The sequence below is a fragment of the Haplochromis burtoni genome, unplaced genomic scaffold, assembly GCF_018398535.1.
Source record: "Haplochromis burtoni strain Fernald_Lab_line unplaced genomic scaffold, NCSU_Asbu1 Contig_229, whole genome shotgun sequence".
In the NCBI taxonomy this organism is placed as follows: Eukaryota; Metazoa; Chordata; class Actinopteri; order Cichliformes; family Cichlidae; genus Haplochromis; species Haplochromis burtoni.
In genome coordinates, this window is record NW_024582590.1 from 946366 (window position 1) to 967572 (window position 21207).

Consider the following 21207-nt stretch of genomic DNA (forward strand, 5'->3'; position numbering starts at 1 on the left):
CCCCCCGAAACAGCTCTTGGTTGAGCTGAGGGGGAGCTGGAGAGGAGGGCAAGCAGATTTTGTATGTATTTTGATCAGAGAAGTAGGTGGACGGTTATAACAAGAGAACTCCTCAATAAGCAGACCGCAGGGCTGCTTGTGTAACTGCTGCTGTTAATCCCATCTAGTCAGAGTTCCCGTTACAACACTCACTTGCAGTCTCGTTCATTTATCCTCAGATGTTCAGAGACTCCTCTAAACGAGAGACTCTCACAGTCCGAGCTGTCTCTAAGTTTTTAAATAGATGGTTCAGTCCTCCGTGCCTGCCGGCTATCTGCCTCTATCTGGGCTGCAGCGGGCTCAGACCACAGCTGTCACTGCCATCCTTCTGCACTTATCTTTTCACTTTGAGGAAGTGCACAAGAAGTTTCCCCTGTTTGAACCGGCCAGGACAGAAAGCACTGTGCTTGTATCAAACTCCCCCTGCTGTTGAGCTGCTGACAGTATTTTCTGTTTGGGCTGAGCTCCTCTGAGGGTTCAGGTCAAGTTCAAGCCACATGCTGATTGAGTTTTTTGTCTTTTGAGCCACCCATACGCCCTGCACTGTGGCACTGACCCTCAAAGCTTTTCTGATGAATGGTGAGTTCAAGGTTTTTACATCATGCTCCCGATGAAGAGACCTCTTCATGATCTCTTCGGCACATGAATATTTAAACCACTCTGGGCTTATTTAATGTTATTTCCTCCTCTGTTTCCCACCTGCTTCCCAGATGACCTGGAGCTAAGTGATGAAGGTGGCGACAGCAGTGTGGTGACAGTAAGAGACCTCTCTCCAGACACAGTATGGGGCCCCTACCCAGGAATCGTCCAATCACAGAGCAGCACCGATGAGCAGGAGACCGAGGTAAGAGCTCGTCCAGTGTGGTTAAAGTTCTCTGGCACTGTGCTGAATTTCCAGCATGGAGCTGTTTAAGATTTAAATATAGAATTATGTCTATGGTAACGATTCCTGTGTATTTTACTGCGTTTGCACTGCTTAGCAAAGTGTTGGCTTAACCGCCGTCTCTGCAACATGAAAGCACGAGTAAACTTTGTGTAGCATGGACGGCTCAGAGACCAACAGAGGATTGATCATTTAAAAGTTTAAACGCTAGACGTGATATTCTTTATGACTTTGTTATGTTTGGATTTGGATACAATAAATCTACCAGACTATGTTTTCCTGCTAAAATAATGAATATTGAATTTTTGTGGCTCTAAAGCAACTTTCAAGTTGATGTGAGAACTCACATTAAGCAGGTTGAATTTCTCAGATGGTTGCTACCACAGCCTACCATCTAGTTTATTACATGGAGCTTTGTTTTTAGCATCGTTGGACACTGAAGTAGGAGATCATCAGGCAGGTTAAGCAGGAGCAGGTCCAGTATTGGAGTATTTTATCCAGTAGTGTGAAGACCTCATACGCTGTCAGCTACTAGGTTAATGTAAAGGATTTTTGTCCAGTGAGATAAATGAAAAAAGTCCTCGTCCAGTCCTGAGCTTCTCAGGGTTCCTGAAGGCTCTTTATTGTGGCTACAGTAACACTACGATTAATGTGGGCTGTCCTCATATAGTTAACCTAAGTGAAAGCGGTCTTAGTCAACTAGTTTGTGATTGTGTTGCTGGTCCCGGGACATCTGAGGTGGCAGCAAGCAGCCTAGCCTTATTCTCTTTCAGTGCCACTTTTGCTGATGTCATGCAGCAGAGTTGATGTTTTATAGGCTCATTATTCCAGTTGTCTGTTTTCTGCAGTGTACCAATGTTAATAATGGAGCCAAGCCTGCAAGCTACATCAGTCAGGCTTCCCTTTCCTCATGTCGTGTTCACAGCTTCCCACTTTGGCGGCTTATTTAAACTGCAACCACCACCAGCTTGGGCATCAAACTGTATTCAGCTGCTGTAATAAATCTTTCTTTTTAAAAGTTGAGCTGTCCAAATAAATAAACATTATTTCTCAGCCAAAGCTCAAATCTAATTTTCTTTTAAATTAATAGAAATAATTTGCCTTTTGGTTGCAATATGTTGTTATAGAACTCTGAAACCATCTAAGCCTAAGTGATTATTGGATTTAAAGTTTAAAGTTAGAGTTTCAGCATGCTGATCTATACCACCTCTGCACTGTAACACAGAGCTGAGGGCAAACCAGGGTGAAGTGAAACACTAAAGAGAAACCTGACTGAAGGGATTTCCACTGGTCAGGTCAGAGGTCAGATGGTTGCAGACAATGAGTACAAATCTTATCATGTGTGAGACAGTGGTTGGAAATGAAAACAGCCATGTGTGCAATGTATTTATATGTGTGTGTGTTCCTTGGGAACAGTGTGTGGGACCGGATGGAGCCCTATCAGAGGATGGGTTTGTGCATCATGCGCAAGTCCATCTTAATCATATGATACTGATGCTGGGAGAGGCTTCCTGGCATGGAACGCACTCTTATACGAACACTAAGCCTCACACACACACGGGGTTGTTCGCACACAGCCATTCCCTGCCCAAAATTCTTGTACTGATTGATTGATTTTTGTGGCTTGATCTTCAGTTTTTTCTCAGCCTTTAAAGGCGTCAGGTTAGCCCATTTTGGGCGCATCTGCATCCAAACCAGTTTCTCATCAGTCCACAAAAAGACTCCCGTTCAAATTTAGATGGAGTTTATACCACACATCCTGGCCTTTCTCCATCAGAGTCCTATCCTCTTCCATCCTCTCCCCTCTTCTCCTCCCTGCCCTCCCCAGACGTCCGCCTGTCTTTTATCTCCACATGGCGCCATCCTCCTGGACAACAAACCCCAGTGATTGATTCCCGCTTGATAGGCTCTCATTTCTAAGATTTCGTTTATTATCAGTGTGGTTCTGAGTGTACAGATAGATGTTTGTGTGTGTGTGTGCGCGCTCTAACACTCTCTCACACACACACATACACGCTCACCCATCACCTTTTGTTCCTCCCCTCCCCTTCCGCTGCCCATACTGTCCTATTCCTCCTCTAAACTGTATAGTCTTTTTCTGTTCTTCTGAGGTCTTGGCATTCATATGGAAAGCATCTCGTCCTGACTCTTAAAAACTCATTTTCTCCCTCTTCTTCCTCATTTTCTGTCCCCACTCCTCCCCTCTCCCCCCTTCCTATCTGCGGACTAAAGGAGTGAGGAGACGGACCTTCGGTATCTGCTGGAGATAGTGGCCGTAATCTCACATTCCTCCTGTGTTTCTCCCCCTGTCACTCCATTCCCCCCTCCACCCCCGCCCTCTATCCAACCCTCAATCCTTCCCCGCCTCCCTCCCTCCTGGGTCAGCAGGGGTCAGGGCTATCCTCCTTAGTCTGTTGGAGAGGAGAAATCTGCTCATCTTCTTCTGCTCTGCCAAAGTGTGAGCCTAAAACACTTTCAATGCTAATGATAAACTCATTTCACATAGCTTTTATTTGAATTTATGAATTAAAAAAATGCACAGTTTTCATGGCTTTTATCATTTAAATGTATCTTTTCACTCTGATCTGCTGGCCAACATCAGGGTTTTAGATGTGAGTTTGGGTCTGAAAGTGCATACTAACTAATAATGAATCTGGGTTAGCCTACAGCCTCTTAGTTGTTAGGATGTCTCTGTCAAATCTATTTTAAAAAATTTGGAATCTCTAGCAGGATATATATCAGTGTTTTGAGATATTTTGAGTATTTTGAGAGCAAAATGTCAGTTTTGAAAGACAAATATTGTTCTTTAAATGGTGCGTTCCCTCATAAAGGTTATGTGGGTTGCACTGTATACCACTCACATAACTTCAGTGTTTGATGTTAAAGCTTCCTTCCAAGATAAACTAGTTCCCTGTGTCATGTGCGCTAATCCACCTCCAAATCATCTCAAACGTCAGCTTTTGAAGTATTTCCTCATTAGCTTCAAGTAATCGTCACGTTATCATCGCTGTTGCTATAGATGAAGTATTTTTGTTACAAAACAAACAAGGACGCTTCATCAATAACGGAGATCACATTGGATGTGTCACAGGTTTATTGGATATTGTTTGAACTTCTAACTAACTGCCCCCCCCCCAAAAAAAAGTGATTAACAGAAAATGTGAAAACTGTTTAATATTGTGTTGTCTTATTCTTACCTTTGACTTTTGGTGGAATTTATTCCCAGATAATAGAAAGGGACCAAAGTTTTCCACAATTCCTCCATCCTCTAATGCGTCCTGGTGGTTTCTGTATAAGAATAAAATAATATTTTTACGATAAAATACCAAACAAAAGTAAAACTTTCACTTTTCATTCTTCCGGATTAAATAAACGGATCAAAATGACGTGTGTGAGTTCCCCTCTTCAGGGCAATTTACAAATGTCGTGCTGTTTCCTAAACGCAGGGGCAGTCAGTTTGTTTCAGTATCAAATACAAAAATAAATAACTAAAAAATAGGACATGCTTTCTTTTTTTCAGCGCAGTTCATGGAAGTTGTGTGTCGCAAACATTAGTAAGTCAGTTTGTAAGACTAAATATACTTTTCCTCATATTTTGTGTGTGAGAAAGAAACTCATATTGCAACTGAGTCTGCTCACCACGCTCTCGTTGTAAATACTGACATTTTCAAACCCAGTTTGCTCTGGTGCAACACCTTATTGAATCAGACCTGAGGAAGGTACTCTTTCTTCTTCTTTTGGCTGATCTGCCTTTCGTTTGGCTCAGATATCGAGGCGTTTCCTGACACAACCCTCCCCACTGCACTGTACTGGCATTTGGACATGCTTTCACTTCATTTCTTGGTAAGATTGGCACGGCCCATTCTCAGCCCCACTCCTTGCAGTATTGGCCTTCTTCACTCTTTCTCAATTAACCTCCCTCAACTAACTTGGGCCCATAAGCCAAGATTTCAATACCAGGTCTACCCAGTGACTCAACAACACTGTGTTTGGATGTGCAGAAACACGTACAGAAACATCAGAGATATTTTTCCTTGTCGAACTGCGCCTTTGATGGTTCCTTAGCTGTGTGTTGTTTTATGCATGGGTGTGAGTTCTGAGAAATCAGGGTGGGGCAGAGAGAGCGAGGGAGAGAGGCAGATGAGATCCAGTTCTCGTTCTCCCTCCAACAGATCTCCTTCATTAGATTAGCAGCGTGTTAACTGGCCTGTGTCATATGGAAATTCTGCCATTTGCATCTCTTGAGAAAGAGGCGTAAAACCATTTATCTATTTAAATATATTCTGGCTGATATGGCTGTTGGACTTTAGAACAGGGTATAATAATGTTTACTGATCAACTGATCAGCTGGCTGCTGATTCCTCACAGTTTTTGGTTGAGTGAACAACCAGGTCCTCCTCGGCGAGCCTCCCATGGCAACCCAGGAGCGAGCACACCACTGCTGCTTTTCTGATTGGATCGCACATAACAGATCTGATATTATATCTCCGCTTCTTCTGATTGGATCCTGCTTTAATTAACTGATAGTGCGGTTGCGTGCGATTGGATAGAAGTTGTGAAATTTTAGCTCAAATGAAGGATGAAGTGATGATGCTAAAGAGAGAGCAGAATTTGCTGCATCTGTTGCATCTTCCAAAAGGACAGATGTCCTAGAAGAAGTCTGCACCACAGGAAAAACTCCGCTTACATCGTTCCTATTGTTCCCCCCCCTTCAACAGCACCCAACAGCTCACCCCACCCCAATCTTGTCTTTCGTGGAAAGGCAGCCCCAAGGCACGATCCTAGAAGGAGTAGAGTAGGGGAGTTCAAAGCGTTATCACGCGCCGAACGTCTTTTCATCATGTTTTAGAAACAAGCGTTCGCACTAATCCCCCAATAATCTCTCCAGGAGAACTGGGGCGATAAGGCGCGCCACCCACGGCTTTTCAAACACTTTTTGGGTAGTCTCTTCTCACTCTCTATCTCTCTTCCCCTCTACCTCATCTACTCTCCACTTCCTCTTTCCCTCACTCCCCGAGAAGGACGAGTGAAGGTGATCACCGTCTCCTCCTTACTCTCTCTCAAGCAGTTTTCTCCTCGTTTTTCCTTTTTCTTTTTTTGTGTATGTGTGTTGACTCTGAATCGGTTTGTTTACATCCTGATTCTGATCTTTTGCAGTTTATCTGGACTCATCAACAGTGTTTCTCAGCCTCTGTGTTTCTTTCTCTCCTCCGCCCATCAAATTAGAATGTTAATTAAAATGGTGCTCCTTCAGAAGATGACAAATCGATGATTACGGTGAGTGTTGAGACACCTTCTGTGATGCCCCCCAGAAGAACGTGAGACATAAGTGGCGTTCCTAAAACAGAAGCAGAGTGCAACAACAATAATATTTAGCATTAAAGACACAGGAAAAAAAATGTTTTTTAAACGTCTCCCTTTACCTGCATTTTAAAGTATTCATATATCGAATCCCTGTGCTATCTTGCAGTAAAATGTTTAAATATTTGCGATAACTCATCCCGCACCCTGAGGCATACACAAAAATGAAGTCAAATGTGATATGAAGCCATGCTTATCTTTGTTGGCTCGTGGCTTGTAGTAGCTAGCTGAGCAATATCATGGATGGAAAGTGTGTGTTTGAATATCATTTGGCAAAACCCTTGTTTACATTGCTAAAAGTGCATGGTTACCATTTCATTTATTTCTCCTTCATCCTCCAACTCCAGTTCAAGGACACCGTTGAAGGAGGTGTGGGCGGATTCCACAATGGCAGAGCCCAAAGATCGCCAGTAGTGGTCATGGCCGAATCGCATCACCTTGGTGTTGTTTTGTTGGATTTTAAAGTATTGCACTGCACTCTCTTTGCGGTTTAATGAACCAACAACAGCAGCAGCTGGTCACACAAGCTTAAATGGCTGGATGTGTTTTCCCCGACCATTTGGTAAGCGGTTTAGTAACTTCAGGTCACTGCAACAAGCCCAGGTACAGTTTACCGACGGATGGGTGCAGGACCTTGAAATGCACCGTGTAGAACGAAAGATCATCGTACGTATCATAAGTTTACCGGTCTCACAAATCGTCTTCATAAATACACATTCGTTAACCGTTTATTAATAGGACTTTTGAGCTCAACGGTAATTAATTAGTAGTGGAAATAATTTCTGGTAGCATCACAGAAATGTAGCAGTGACAATAATACTGTATGCTGTAATCGTACTGGGCAATTAGTGATACAAAACAACTGTTTTACCCTGTGAATAAAAGTATATGTTTTTGTCAATGTACCATAATAACAGAAGCGAAACGCAATATTGTGTCAGGACAATTCACTATTTATGCACAATAAACAAAGGAGCGACAATTTCTGTTCAGCGCCAGACTTGCTTGTAACCTATATCACCAATTATGTTATGAAAATGACGTATTAACTACAACAGCAGACTGACCTTCGTGTAAATGCTTGGAGCAGACTAACCTGTGAGCTGGAGGGTTCTGGGACGTTATATTTGGTCTTTGAATGGCTGCAATCCAGGCCATCCGTCGCCTCTTTGTTACTTCGGAAACATGGCTCGAACAATTTCTCTTCAACGACGTAATCCGATAACAACCGATCTCTTTACCCGTCGGCTTCCCGTGGCTGTCATGCGACCGGCTATTGCAGTTAATAATACAACAGCTTCTTGACATTTTTGTGTTTCTTTTTATCGCTGTGTGACTGATTTCAATTGAAAGCCTGCGTGCGCTAGTACCTCTTGCCACGAGTTCCCAGAATCCTTTGCGGTTTACCCCTGAATGACGTCACATTTTCAATCTCTATATAATATGCATGTTAAATTTTATATTTGGGGTAAAATATCAAGTCTTTTCAAGTCCAATTCAAGTCCCAGGTCATTGGTGTAAAAGTCCAAGTCAAGTCACAGTCTTAGAACATTTTTTCAAGTCAAGTCTAAAGTCATAAAATTAATGACTCGAGTCTGACTCGAGTCCAAGTCATGTGACTCGAGTCCACACCTCTGATAGGTTGCCATGGGACCTCTGACTGGTATCTTGGCCAGTGTAATCAAAAGCTATTGCAATCATACAAAGAAAAGCTGCTGGCATGGTGACCCTTTGCTGCTGGCTTTGTCCACGTTATGTTAGCTTTCCCACAAACAACCATTTCAAATATCGAATATCACTGGCAGACCTTATCGACCCAAAAAAACTTTTAGCTAGCGGTAGCTGCTACTTTCAGGCTGTCATACCTTCTATCACAAGTTAAACTGGCTCTTGCTTAGCTTTGTATTCAGCTAATTTCATTTTGGTAAGGACTGCAAGTAGTAACTGCACGTCAAACGGAAAACACAACAAAGTTAACAACACACGTATCGTTGCCTTCTCAAAGGTAGTGCTAATCCCTGCTTGAGATCAGTGTGGTTGCCTAGATATTCCCTATTCTCTAATTGATTCTGTCACGCCTGACTGAGTCCCTCTAGAAATAATCCTTCCACTCGAAAATGCATCGCAGCACAAATGGCTAAGCATGCTCTAAGTCGAGCATAGCATCAGTTCAGCCAGGCGACAAAGTTAAGCTCAGCTGTAATTCCTGCAGATCAGTTGATATTCTTCTACACATCCAATTGCCAATTCTCATATATCATATACTATCATATTTTTATTTAAGTTGCTGCAAGCCACTCTGCAACCCACCTCCCACCTCCTCCTTTTAATGCTGCATCTTAATTATTGTCATCTGTTGTGAATAATGTGTGAAAGGATGAGAAGGTTTCACAACTCTAGATATAAATTCCTGCTCTTCTGACTACAGTGGTCCTGACTGAGCTGACATTATACTGTAGCTTTAAATATGTCAACAACTAGAGCTTTTAAGGGGGGGTAAAACCCTTGAGTGATAGACGTTATGGCTGAAAATGTTGACCATCATGGCATTAAGGGGAACCAGCATCCATCTGACTGAATCAGCGTGCTCAGTATTGGCTACATTTACCCTCACCTGTCATATGATTTCCCCACATCGTGACAGTAGCTGTCTGATTGTCAGTCTGGCTCTGACAGAAGAGTCTATCACCCCAGGAGAGAGGAAAAAACTCCCTCAAAAAAGATAAAATGGACCGATACTGATAGAGTTGGCCCAGAGAGAAGGAACAAAGGATGGCCGAACAGAAAGGAGGGAAACAAAACATTAGGAACAAAGAGAAATATGAGAGAAGTGGAAGAGAGGTGAGAAAACCGTGGAAGACGAGGGTTAAACAAGAAGGAGGGAGGATGTGTTCATCACTCAGTGGCAGTGACTGGCTGGTATCTGCATCTCGCTGTCATCTGCACCGGCTTTTGCAGGGTGGAGGAGGATGGAAAAAGGAGGAGGAGGAGGTGGTGGTGGCGTAGGAGAGGAGAGAAGAGGAGAGGGAAAACCTCTATCCTGTCTATCTCTGAGCCTCATCTCCTGCAGTTCAGGAGCCCGCTTTCCAAGAGTGCCTCATTTTCAAATCTCTTATCTCAGCCCCCGTTTTAAGTATCGCAGTTTTATATTTTTACATGTCATTTGCATGCAGCTCATCAAACCAGACTCCCTCTATTTTTTCCTCATTCCTTTTCTTCTCTGAGGTGTGCGGCGATACATGCGGCTGTGTAGGCTTTCACTAGCTGCCACCTAGCCTTGGCTGTATACTGTACTGACAGCATTTATCCTGTGTGTGCAGAATACACAGCATTAAAAAGAAAAAAGTATCTTGTGTCTCTGTTGAATGTTAGGGAAATGCTTTGCTCGAGTACAGCGGAGGTAAAGTGTGTGCATGTGTGTTTGTATGCGAGAGGCGGATGAGAGTAGGTTTCTGATTTTATCTGCCTTCCTTTTCTTCTTTGTATTTTTGGAGGATTCACACAGTGACCTCTTTGTTTGGGACAGTGAGTACACCCCTCCAACTCTCTGGATTGCAAAAGAAACTATTTCCTGTGGCCGAGAGATAGAACGAGAGACGGACTGAGAAAAGAGGGAGAGATAGGACGGTGGAAGGAGGGGCAGGCAGATGGACGGACGGACGGAAGTGTAGGAATGAGAGAGGAGAGGAGAGGAAAAAGAATCGGAGATTAAGAAAGAAAGAGGTGCATAAAAGGAAGGAGGCGGTGCAGGAGAGACAGTGAAAGTGGAGAAGGGAGGAAGAGAGTGAATTGGGATGATTGAATGAATGATTCTGTGAGGGGAGTGAATGAACGGCCATGGTTGAAAAGGTCAGGAAAGGAGCAGAGCAGCTTATTAAATTCCCACAAACTGTTTGAAGCATTTAATGTAGGAGAGGATTTTGCAGCTTTTTTTGAGTATGTTGTGATCTGCTCAAAGGCCTCTAATATGCCCATTACACTTCAACAGTCCAAAACCCAAAGAAATTCATACTTTACAGTGATATCTAGGGCCTGAAAAGGAGTTATTGTGCACATGTGAGAAGCCTAGTGCCGACGATTACACAGGATCATTTCTGCTCATTCCCAGGCCCATGTCCTTTATTCTTGAGCTCTGTTATAGGACTTTTGCATGATTCACACTTCAGTGGAGCTTTTTGTAACCGCTCAGTTCATTCTGTTTGTTAAACAAGCTGTTTTAGCTCCTCCCCCTTTAATGCCACCCTCTCCTTTAGCCAGGTTCTTCTGATTGGCTTTAAGGGGCAAATAAATACAACAGGAAGTGTATTTCACAGCACTGGTTTCCATAAAATAACTGCTATTACTAATTTCTATATAACATAGCTGTTTGACATACTTTCTATGTCAAAAACCAAAGTTGCACAAGGGAAAAACATAACAAATTTATTGGAACCATGTGGAATAAACTTGCAGTCCTGTTGCCTTTGGTGTGTTGCTTTGAAGGTGGTGAGTTTGGTGTGTCCAGACGGTGGTAAAACAGCAGTAATATGGACTCTGCTATCAGTTTGCAGTTGAATGAAGTCAAGCTGGTAACTACATGCACCAAAAATCCAGTAATGAATGTATAAATTGGTGAAAATACAAATCTAATGCTATCAGGTAGCAGATCTGTTGCTATCTACATTCAACAGAAATTCCCATTAGCTACTTACATTATGAGCACAGCCAGAACCCCGTAGAAGTGAAACAGTGTGTTTATATGAATCTTACAGTCGGTCTGAGTGTTTGGGGTTAGTCTGAGTCGTCCTGTGATTGCCCTGGGACAGGTTTCCCACCACTGGGTGATCAGTGCATTATAATGGTAGTATAACCCTGTTATATAGCACTTACCTGCACAATCTCATACACATACACACACACACACACACACACGCACAAACCTTCATATACATCAAGTTACTTTTTGCACAATGCTCAGTCTTTTGCACAACCCACTGTCCTTGTTGCACTTTTCTATTGCACTGTTGTGTCTGTATCGTTCTGCTCTGTCTTTGTGTTGTTTAGTTTTTTTGCATTTTGTGCAGTTTTTGCACACTTGCACTTTCTGTAGTCCTGTGTTGATTGTCTGTTATATGTCATTTGTAGCACCAGGGTCTTGGAGGAACGTTCTCATATTTCACTGTGTACTGTACCACTGCACATGGTTGAAATGACAAAAAAGCCACTTGACTTGACTCTGGGCGACCAGTTGGTTGTCGCGACGACTTGCGATCGAGTCGCTGTAAGTGGAAAAAGTCCATGCACCGGGCAGTTACAAGTCTTTTGTTCTTGTCCCTTTTTTACCTTAGTGTGACTCAAGCATCACTTCCATCTCTAAACTCAGGTTTTCTTTTCCTGAGTTGAAACTATTAGAAAACTTTGTTCTGTTTGCATTAAGTACAGCAAGAAAATTGGTGCATGTTTCCTGGCCTGGAATCATGAATTTTCTCTCTTCCTCATTTACAGACTGTCATAAATACTACAAAAGGTCCATTTTTTGTTATGTTTTGTTTTCCACACTCAATAAAACAAAGACATTTCCCGTCTTTTTTAAAGTTTTTATCTAAAGAAGCCGTTTTAGTGTGGGTAATCTGGGTTCTGTTAAGAACACGGATCTGTGTCTATCATTATTGACTTGTTTTACATTTAATAACCATCCCGCGGTCACGTTTCGTCTGTTTTACAATAATGTAAACTATATTAGACGACGTGAAACAGTATCCAGCATTGAGACATAGATGTGCTTGATGTACCAGAAGTTATTTGCATATACAAACATACTTATTCCCCAGTGGTAACAGTAAAACTGTGGCAGTTGACAGCTGCGCAGAGAAATCTTAATCTGCTCATCTACAGGCTGCTGGTGGAGGTGCTGAGATGAGGGCGGCTCTTAGTCTTTTTCTTCTGCTTTAATTGACATCCACATAGACCACGAGGCGATGTGACATGGGGTCAGGTGTTGGGGATAGTTCTGGGAAAGTTGCTGTTACCATGATGATGATGATGATCGTCATCATCATCATTGTCGGGGGTGTTTGGGTCTGCAGAGAGAGAGAGAGAGAGAGGTTGAGCTAGGAGCCATTCTGATACTGAATGAGGGAGTGGAGGAAGAAAATGAAGAAATGAAATCAGCCCAGCATCATTTGCATTCAAGTTTTATCAGCATAGGAGGAGGGCGTTTTTGGACCTGATAAGAAGAGGGCGTCGCAGGCTGCGCTGGAGGTGGCGGGCGGGGGAGGGGGAGGGGGGGTGAGAGAGAGAGAGAGGTGTGTGAATGGATGTTATATGTGCAATGACTTTGGCAGAAAAAAAAAGTGGTTGGAGAGCTCAGTCGGTGTGTGCTTGCACTGACACACATGAATGTTACAGAAGCTGTAGTGGAGACACAGTATTGGGGGTGGGAATGGTGTGCGCGGGGGGGTGGGGGGTTAATATCAGACCAAATAATTAGATTCGCTATCGTCGCGGCGGCAGCAGTGCGGGAATCAGGCAGATTAAAGCCGGGCTCGGGGCTGGTTAATATTCATGAAGGGACCAGGGTCCGGGCGAGGGGCTTAGACTGCAGCTCAAAGACTCTCCTCCGGCTGATGGGGCTTAAGGCAGCGCTCTCAACCAAGATGGAGCTCTGCCGCGGAGGCCTGACATCCCACTGATAGATGGAGGGCTGCGTGGATAGTTTAGGTGACGGGAAAGAAAGAAGAAAGACGGCGAGGAGTTTTTGCACTCGATACACCGACATCCGTGTGGATGTCCTGATCTTCATTTGATCGTGCTGCTTTCATGAAACAATGGCTCGTCTCTGAGTTCTCTTCTTTTTTCGTTTTCCTTTACAGACACTGTTCATACCAGCACATTTACACGCATCATTATCTGAAAACCCTCACCTTCTATTCTGGGCTCTTTCTGTAAATAGGAAACACTCGTAGTACATTTCCATGTTCTATGCTACATACGGACTGTGTCTCAGTTAGCTGCAAGGTGATGTCAATGCCAATGTTTCAGCATTCAAACTTACCCGTCTGAAGGCCCTTGCTTTGCTAACCAAGTAAAAGCAGGGAGGTGATGCGGCCATGAAACAATGGCTGTTTCTAAGATTCTTATATTTGTGCTATTTTCATTATCCACCTTTAGATAATAGTGTTTGGCTGCTCTGAAAACTTGAGAAGGTTGACTCTTTGTTGGTCCAGACGTTCCAGAGGCGAACGTTGGCCGTTTGAGTCATTGTGATCGGCTTCAGCCCAAGAGAAGTGAAAAGGGCTTTGATAACATCCGGTGGCCTCTCCCTTCTCCTTAACTCACTTGCACATCTCTGGCATCTGCATTCTCTACTGGCCTGGTTAATTACACACACACACACACACACACACACACACACACACACACACACACACACACACACACACAAAGTGTGATCTGGCCCTCTGCCTCGCTGACTCTCATTATCTCATGTGAAACTGTGTGTGTGTGTGTGACTGTAAAGTGTGTAAAGTAGCGTGTTCTCCTTGTTGCAGTTTGACACAGCAGATTATCTGTTAGCGTTGCTGGTATTAGGTGACGTTGTGATTTACTTCCATGAGCCGAATCATCTACTTTAGCTTTGTCCAAGCAAAACTAGCAGCATCTGCAGGACAACAATTGATCTCTATCTCCTTTAGATTCAGCTGTGGGCATACCAAGGACAAGCAGGCCGAATGACTGATAGATTTCTAAGTAATCTTGGAGTTTTAACACAGCCCGTGCAGGCGTTTGCATGCTACTGTAGCTCCCGCAGTGTTTCCTGAATTCCAATGAGACCACAGATGTGGGATGTGCTCCTAAATACAAATATTTTTCTTCACTCCTTCAGGTTTCCTGTGTTCACATCTGGAGGCTGGCCAGTTGACCTGTTTTTACACTATGAAACTTAACAAAACCAAAAACACAGCACAACTAATCATAACTGAACCTGCTTCACATCTGCTAGCTTTGCTACTGCAAACTGGAACTGCCCCCACATGCCCTCCTGGGATGGTATTAATGACCCACATCAAACAATCGAGCCTTGGTTAGTCTTCGGCTCTTCGGGTCTACAGTGTCCTCCATGCAGCTGGCTTACATGCTGACAGGATTACAAAGAAGTATGGTAGAGAATAGTTTTGAGAATTGCCCCTAGTGTGAGTCATCATGAGGGTGGAAAAGCTGCCACGTCTCACTGGGATGATTTATCTGGTCAGACATCAGATATGAAAATAAATGGAAATTGCATGTGACATTTCACAACATCTATGACGTTAACGTTCAATCAATAACTCCAAAACAAATATTCTATTATCATGTTTCTTTTGTGCTAGCTTGTTGACGTCGTTGTGGTCGGAGAGGAAACTCCATCGGGGAGAGGCTGAAGTGTTATTAGTTCTGAAATAAGAAGAGAAGGGAGTGCATCACACTCTTCAATTATTTAATATTTATTTTAGATCTTTAAAGGATGAGCATGTGTGTGTTTTCCATTTTCTTTTGCTATTTGTGCATTTATATGTACAAAATATGCGTGTGTGCATGTGTGTGTGTTATTTCCACTTGCGCACTAGTGAGCTCTCCCCATTGCCCTATCATGGTGAATTCCAAAGCCGTGGCCGTGATGAATTAGTCTGAAGCAAATTAGCAGTACTTACAGCTCAGACGGCTCCAGCATTGGGTTACAAATTAAAACAAAAGCAGCCGTATCTCCACATCAGCGCTAGTCCCCCATGAAATACAATACGCTCTGCCTCAATCTTTAACGTGCAACAGACTGAGAGGCTTCCTTCCTTCTGTCCTTTCCCTCTCTCTTCTCACTGTCTTTCCAACATCCATCTTCTTCAGATATTCCAATGAGCTGTCTGATCATAACACACTGCCCGATGTCTTCAGCTAACAGTGGCAGACTTCACGTTAGGTATTATTGACCAAACCAGTGTTATAGCTGCTTTATGTAAAGAGAGAGATAAGGGGAAAAAAACACTGTGCAAAATGAAATTGCAAATGCGTTTATTTGAAAACTGAGAAAAATTGCTGTAAAAAGTTGTGAAAAGAGCAACAAAAGAACGGAAAAATGTTGCAGTGCTTAAAAAATTAGCTGCAGTACCTCATAACTAATAAGGTTAATGAGTAACACGATTAGGTATAAAACCAACGTCCCTGAGAGGCAGGGAGCGATTCACCACTCTTTCAGGTTTCACCAGGGGCCAGTTTCACCAATACAGACCTCGACTGTGGCTGAGGCAAACCAAATGATTACAAGTTTGGCACATGTCTAAATTTAGTCATTGACTATGTTAAGTGGGACAAAGAATTCTGGGTAAATGGAGGCTTTTAAAGAACAAAAATGGCCATAATACCTGCTCAGCAGTGTTTACCCCAGCAGACACAAAAATAGAGATAAGCAAAGAGTGTTGGACGCTTCTGTGGCGTAAAGTCTCAATACATACAGCAGAGCTGAAATTTTTTGGCTTCTTTGTGTATACGAGCTTCTGAGAATAGATTCACTCACACGGACAAACAAAGCCAGCTGCCTGTGTGCACGAGCCATTGATTTTTCCCAAGCTTAGTTAACAGCAGTCTAACCTTGTGTAATTTTAACCCAAGTCTTTTATTTTTGCAGTGCAGTCAAACTGATATTAGAGCGTAGTTAAGCCTGGTCTAAAATGTCCTCTGAACAATGAACAGGCAGCAGCTGTTGGAGGAGCTCACGCTAAGCTGCACTGAGGTTGATGATAAGAGGAGAGCAGCTCTGAAATATTTTTGGGAAGGCCTTCACATGAATGCGTAACATCTGAAAGTAATTCCTAAAACAAGCCTGTAATTCTAAAGAAGCAGCGCTCTCTTTTTCCTTTTGTAGTTAAAAGTTTAAATTCTGAATTTTCTGCTTTTAGAGTTTAGTTAAAACAGTTGAAACCTCACGTAAGTGGTTCCTGATTTTTACCTCATGTTTGTCGTCTGCGGTTCAGTTGTGGTGAGACATATATAACATCTTTAAAACACACAAAGTTAAGGTGAAAAAGCCACTGCACGTTGTCTTCTCACCACAGAATCAGTGTTTATACGATACAATACAACTTTATTTATATAGCACATTTAAAAACCAACAATAAAACAGCAGCTTAAAACATGAATAATATAAGACCATTAACAAAGTACTGAATATGCTAACAGGTCAGTGTCACAAATTACACAAGAATAAAAGTGAACATCAAATCAAACTTGTTAAAAACACACAGGTTTTAAAGTGATGGTTTGATCTGCACACCCAGGCTTTCTCAAGAATCTCAGTTTGTTTTCTGCTATTTGCATTTCTCCATGAGAAATGTTTCCTCTGAATGTGTCATTATCTTCTTCACTAATCAGTAATAAAGCCGTTTGCTATTCCTACTCATATGTTTCTCCATTAATTTTATTATTATTAATGACATTTTAGTTCACTGGATTAAAAACAAGATTTCAGTATAAAAATAAAATGAGATGATTATAAAACAAACATAAAATATAAAACTACAGTACAGGTTATTCATTTTTTAACACAGTAATACAAACTGCTGTGGTGATAAATACTACACCTGTCCACAGTTACAAAAATAAACCTAAACAAGCAGAATAATGAGACTAAACTGAATTACATACATAATATAATAAATAGATTTGTGAACTGGTTGAGTAATAATCATACTTTATGTAACCAGCAACAAATAACTTCAATCAAAGATGCACACATTTTAAATGCTATATAATTAGGAAATCGCTACTTTTTCAATTGCATTACTTGATCAATGTTTAATTAGTTCTTTAATATCTGCAAGATAACTTTGTATTAACTCCTAAAACCGGCATCATACCTGATGGTGAACATCACAGCGCTGCTTTTGTAAGGAGGATTTTATTTGTATTCAAAGTGTTTGGAATTTTTTACAGAAAACTAAAAAGTAAATCAATAAAATAAGTAATTACAGCAGTTATGAAACCTGAATATTAACATCGGGCCGTAATGAAAAAGTATTTTCAGGTATTTATTCACTGGTTGCAGAATTAATAATCCCAATAATCCTGTGATGTCACAGACCTGCTGCAGACGAGGAGAAACAACGTTTTTCCTCTCACTGGTCCAAACTGGTGATTTGACGTGTTTGTTTTCAGCAGTTTATGACCAATTATATTGATGAATTGAGACTAATGCAGTATATCACACTGAACATTTTCCACTAATAGAACAATTATAGATGATCGTGTGTGCTGTCTGTGGTCAGTGTAGTTCTCTCTAAAGATTATTTTAAGGACTTTTTTATGTGACGGGTTTGTTACAGATGGTGAAGGTCAGATACACGAGCAGCGAGAATCAGCCTCACTCACCTTTTCTTTGGCCAAGTGCATGCAGTGTGTCAGCAGAGCCCGTCACTGGCTTTCCATGAATTTCCTCCTTTTTTTCCTCCCAGAATGAATAATTCTGAATAAGTCTGTATATGAATAATGAATAATTCTGTATAAATAATATAATAATTATATAAATTAATTATTCATTTTATAATAATATAAAATGAATAATTCTTCAGTTTCACATTTAATGCCACTTTTAATTTAATAAAAAGGGGAACCCTTTCAGAAGGTGCCCAGTGGTCGGGTCATATCTGGAATTTTTTTGCAAACAGAAAATATTTTTAAAAAGGAAACTTACTGAAACATTGAGACAAATCTACAGCGTGTTTGGAGGAAAATCAGACTTAAAAACACCAAAAGTCATGGAAGACGCCAGCGTTGAACGTGACAGGGAAAATAAAGCAGGAAGCTTCTCTGTGCTTCTCTCATCGACTGTAACTGCTCAGTGAGGTCCGTCACGTCCTGTGCTGAGGGAATGCTTCCTCTTGGTGGAGAGTGAACGGTACTGCATCGCTGTGCAGCTCTCACACAGTGAGGACAGTCCGTCATTGCATCAGAGATTTCTTCTCTTCCCCGTGGAGTCGCTGCAGCTGTCACAACCCAGTCAAATCCACTTTTATTATTATTCATCTCTGTTGGTTGTAGAGAGATTATATTTTGAATATTCGTGGTGATGTCTGGAATATGATACTTAAACAGAAACTCTGATGGAGGAAAGGTGGTGTTGGTGGTGTTTGAGGAATAATGTGCTGGTGCAGAAGTACAGAAGAAAGGCCTCGCTGAGAGTTATCAGTGATGGGATACACACATGTGGTGGGAGTGCTCCCACAGCCACATATAAACAAAGACAGGATTGTACTCAGGACTCGTGTGTGTGTGTGTGTGTGTGTGTGTGTGTGTGTGTGTGTGTGTGTGTGTGTGTGTGTGTGTGTGTGTGTGTGTGTGTCATACCTCCACACATACAGACAGTGGATGTTGACTCTACACTCTTTGTCCAGTGTATCCACCGTGGATCTTATTATGGCTGCCCTTTGAATAGCTGCCTGTCGACTTCATCAGATCTTTTTTTCCTCTTCCTTTTCTTCTCTCCTTTCTCCTGAGGTCCCTCTTCCTCTTTTATTCCTCTTTTTTCTTCATTTTCGGGGTTGCTTTGTTCCGCTTGTGCTCCCTCATTTCCTTCTGGGGCTGTAATCATCCTCTGCTCACTGACGGCCTTTTCATAAACCGGTGTTTACCGCTGGCCGCACACTGGATACTCACGTGTGGCTGTGTCGTCCCAGCTGGCTACGATTAATGCTTTGATTTTGGTGATTATCTGCTGGTAGTTAAAAGAAGAGCGGTAATACTTGAAGAAGACAATAGCAGATGTTTTACTTGATTTGGCGGTGATGTTTAGGTGACAGGTTGAATTTGAGCTGGGGCATGCTTTAAAGGGGTTTTCCCCAGCAACATGTTTATTCATGTTTATCATGAAACAAATTAGATATCTAATCTGGGAGGGTGGGGGGTCACAATGAGTAAACCACGCATCATCACGTGATGACACCAGAGTTTGGATGATCATTTTCAAGGTTTGTGGAAGCCCAGAATTTAAATGTAGCATCATGGAGCAAAAGCTAGTTATGGCTGGGTGGCTGTGGCTCAGGTGGTAGAGCAAGTCAGCTGCTGATTGGAAGGTTGGTGGTTTGATCCCTGACTTCTCCAGTCTGCATGTCAAATATCGTTGGGCAAGATGCTAACCCCAAGTTGCCCTCTGATGTGTTCATCGGAGTGTGAATGTAGATTAGTTTGCACTTGTGTTTAGAAGTGAATGAGGCGTGTTGTATACAGCGCTTTGAGTACTGTGGGAGAGTAGAAAGGCGCTATATAAGAATCAGTCCAAATTGGGCTACACTTATACAAACACTTTGGTTGTTTTTATGACTTGTAATCTTATGTGCAGCACTTTCTGTCTTGAAAGGTGCTATATAAATAAAAATTTATTTATTTATTTATTTTCTCATTTAATGTCAGATTTTAATTGTATGCTTCATGATCTGATTGATAGTCTGATTTTGCAGTGTTTTTTTACACTAAGAATAAATCCAGAGGAAGAGAGAGGTTCTTTGTGATTCCAGCTGATGATAAATATAATAGTAGGATTTTCCTTTTACTATTATATAGTCATAAGTTTGGATATTTTATCCCCCACAATCAAAAGACATGAATAAAAGAGCTCATTATGGAGGAAAAAATCTGTCGTAGTGCTTAGAACAATAAATTAACTTTTATTTTGAAAATATAAATTCTTCCAATTAACAAAACAGACATTGATCTGTTAATCGGTCAGGAGTCCATATACATATATACAATGATACCGTAATAGATGGAATAAAAATTTTTTTTAAAAGAATTATGAGAATTTAGCCTCCGCTTCAGAACATTTTCCACAACTCACCCAGAAACTGAGCAGAAACTGAGCAGGTCTCTAAAACCGAATTGATCCGATGACCGACTGAGAGAAAATTAACAGTTTTATCTTAAAAACAAAAGTGACTCAAGATAAAAAAGAATGCAGCTCGTATAGGCCAATCTCTATCCTTAACGTGGACTATAAATTATCCATCCATCCATCCATTCGCTACCGCTTATCCTTTTCAGGGTCGCGGGGGGCGCTGGAGCCTATCCCAGCTGTCATAGGGCGAGAGGCAGGAAAAAGGTCATCAATTGGAACAAACTAGATTCAGGATTTGTAATAAAAAGAAGAACATCATCCGCGAACATACAAGTCTTGTGTTCTTCACCCCTGATCATTATTCCTTGTATTTCAGAGTTTTCTCTAATAGCCTGAGCCAGAGGCTCAATGTACAAGGCAAACAGGGACGGGCTCAAGGGACAGCCCTGGCGTGTCCCTCGCTTCAAAGCAATATTTTGAGACAGGTGCCCATTAATCCTGATCCTGGCTGTTGGGGAGTGATACAGTGCTTCGATACATTTAATGAAGCCATCTTTGAATCCGAATCTTGCTAGTACCCTAAATAGATATTCCCAACCCACCGAGTCGAATGCCTTTTCGGCGTCTAGGCTGACCAACATTGCACTAATATTTCCTGATGTTATATGATCCATCACTTGTAGCGTTCTCCTCAGGTTGTCCTGGGTCTGTCTATTTGAGACAAAGCCTGTCTGATCTAAGTCTATCAGCTCCGGGATAATTGATTCCAGTCTCTTAGCTAATATTGAAGCAAATAATTTATAGTCAGGCAGCACGGTGGCACGGTGGTTAGCACTGTTGCCGCACAGCAAGAAGGTCCTGAGTTCAATTCCACCATCAGGCCGGGGTCTTTCTGTGTGGAGTTTGCATGTTCTCCCCGTGTTTGCGTGGGTTCCTCCGGGTACTCCGGCTTCCTCCCACCGTCCAAAGACATGCAGCTTGTGGGGATAGGTTAATTGGATAATTCAAATTGCCACTAGGGTGAGTGTGAATGGTTGTCTGTCCCTGTGTGTTAGCCCTGCGACAGACTGGCGACCTGTCCAGGGTGTAC

The 21207-nt window shown here is 42.1% G+C and overlaps 1 protein-coding gene across 2 annotated transcripts in view; it reads left to right on the forward strand.

Annotated features, from left to right (window-relative positions):
* The window catches only part of zfpm1 (zinc finger protein, FOG family member 1), a 104683-nt gene that overhangs the window by 75463 nt on the left and 8013 nt on the right, over positions 1-21207 (forward strand). The window contains exons 1-2 of one of the 2 annotated variants that reach the window (XM_005937469.2): positions 22-618; positions 750-883. In XM_005937469.2, coding sequence (XP_005937531.1) covers positions 612-618; positions 750-883 — 141 coding nt within the window. In that variant the 5' untranslated portion in view covers positions 22-611. Of the gene's footprint in view, positions 1-21; positions 619-749; positions 884-21207 lie in introns of those variants that run through there. The other variant, XM_005937468.2, reaches the window with a different exon arrangement.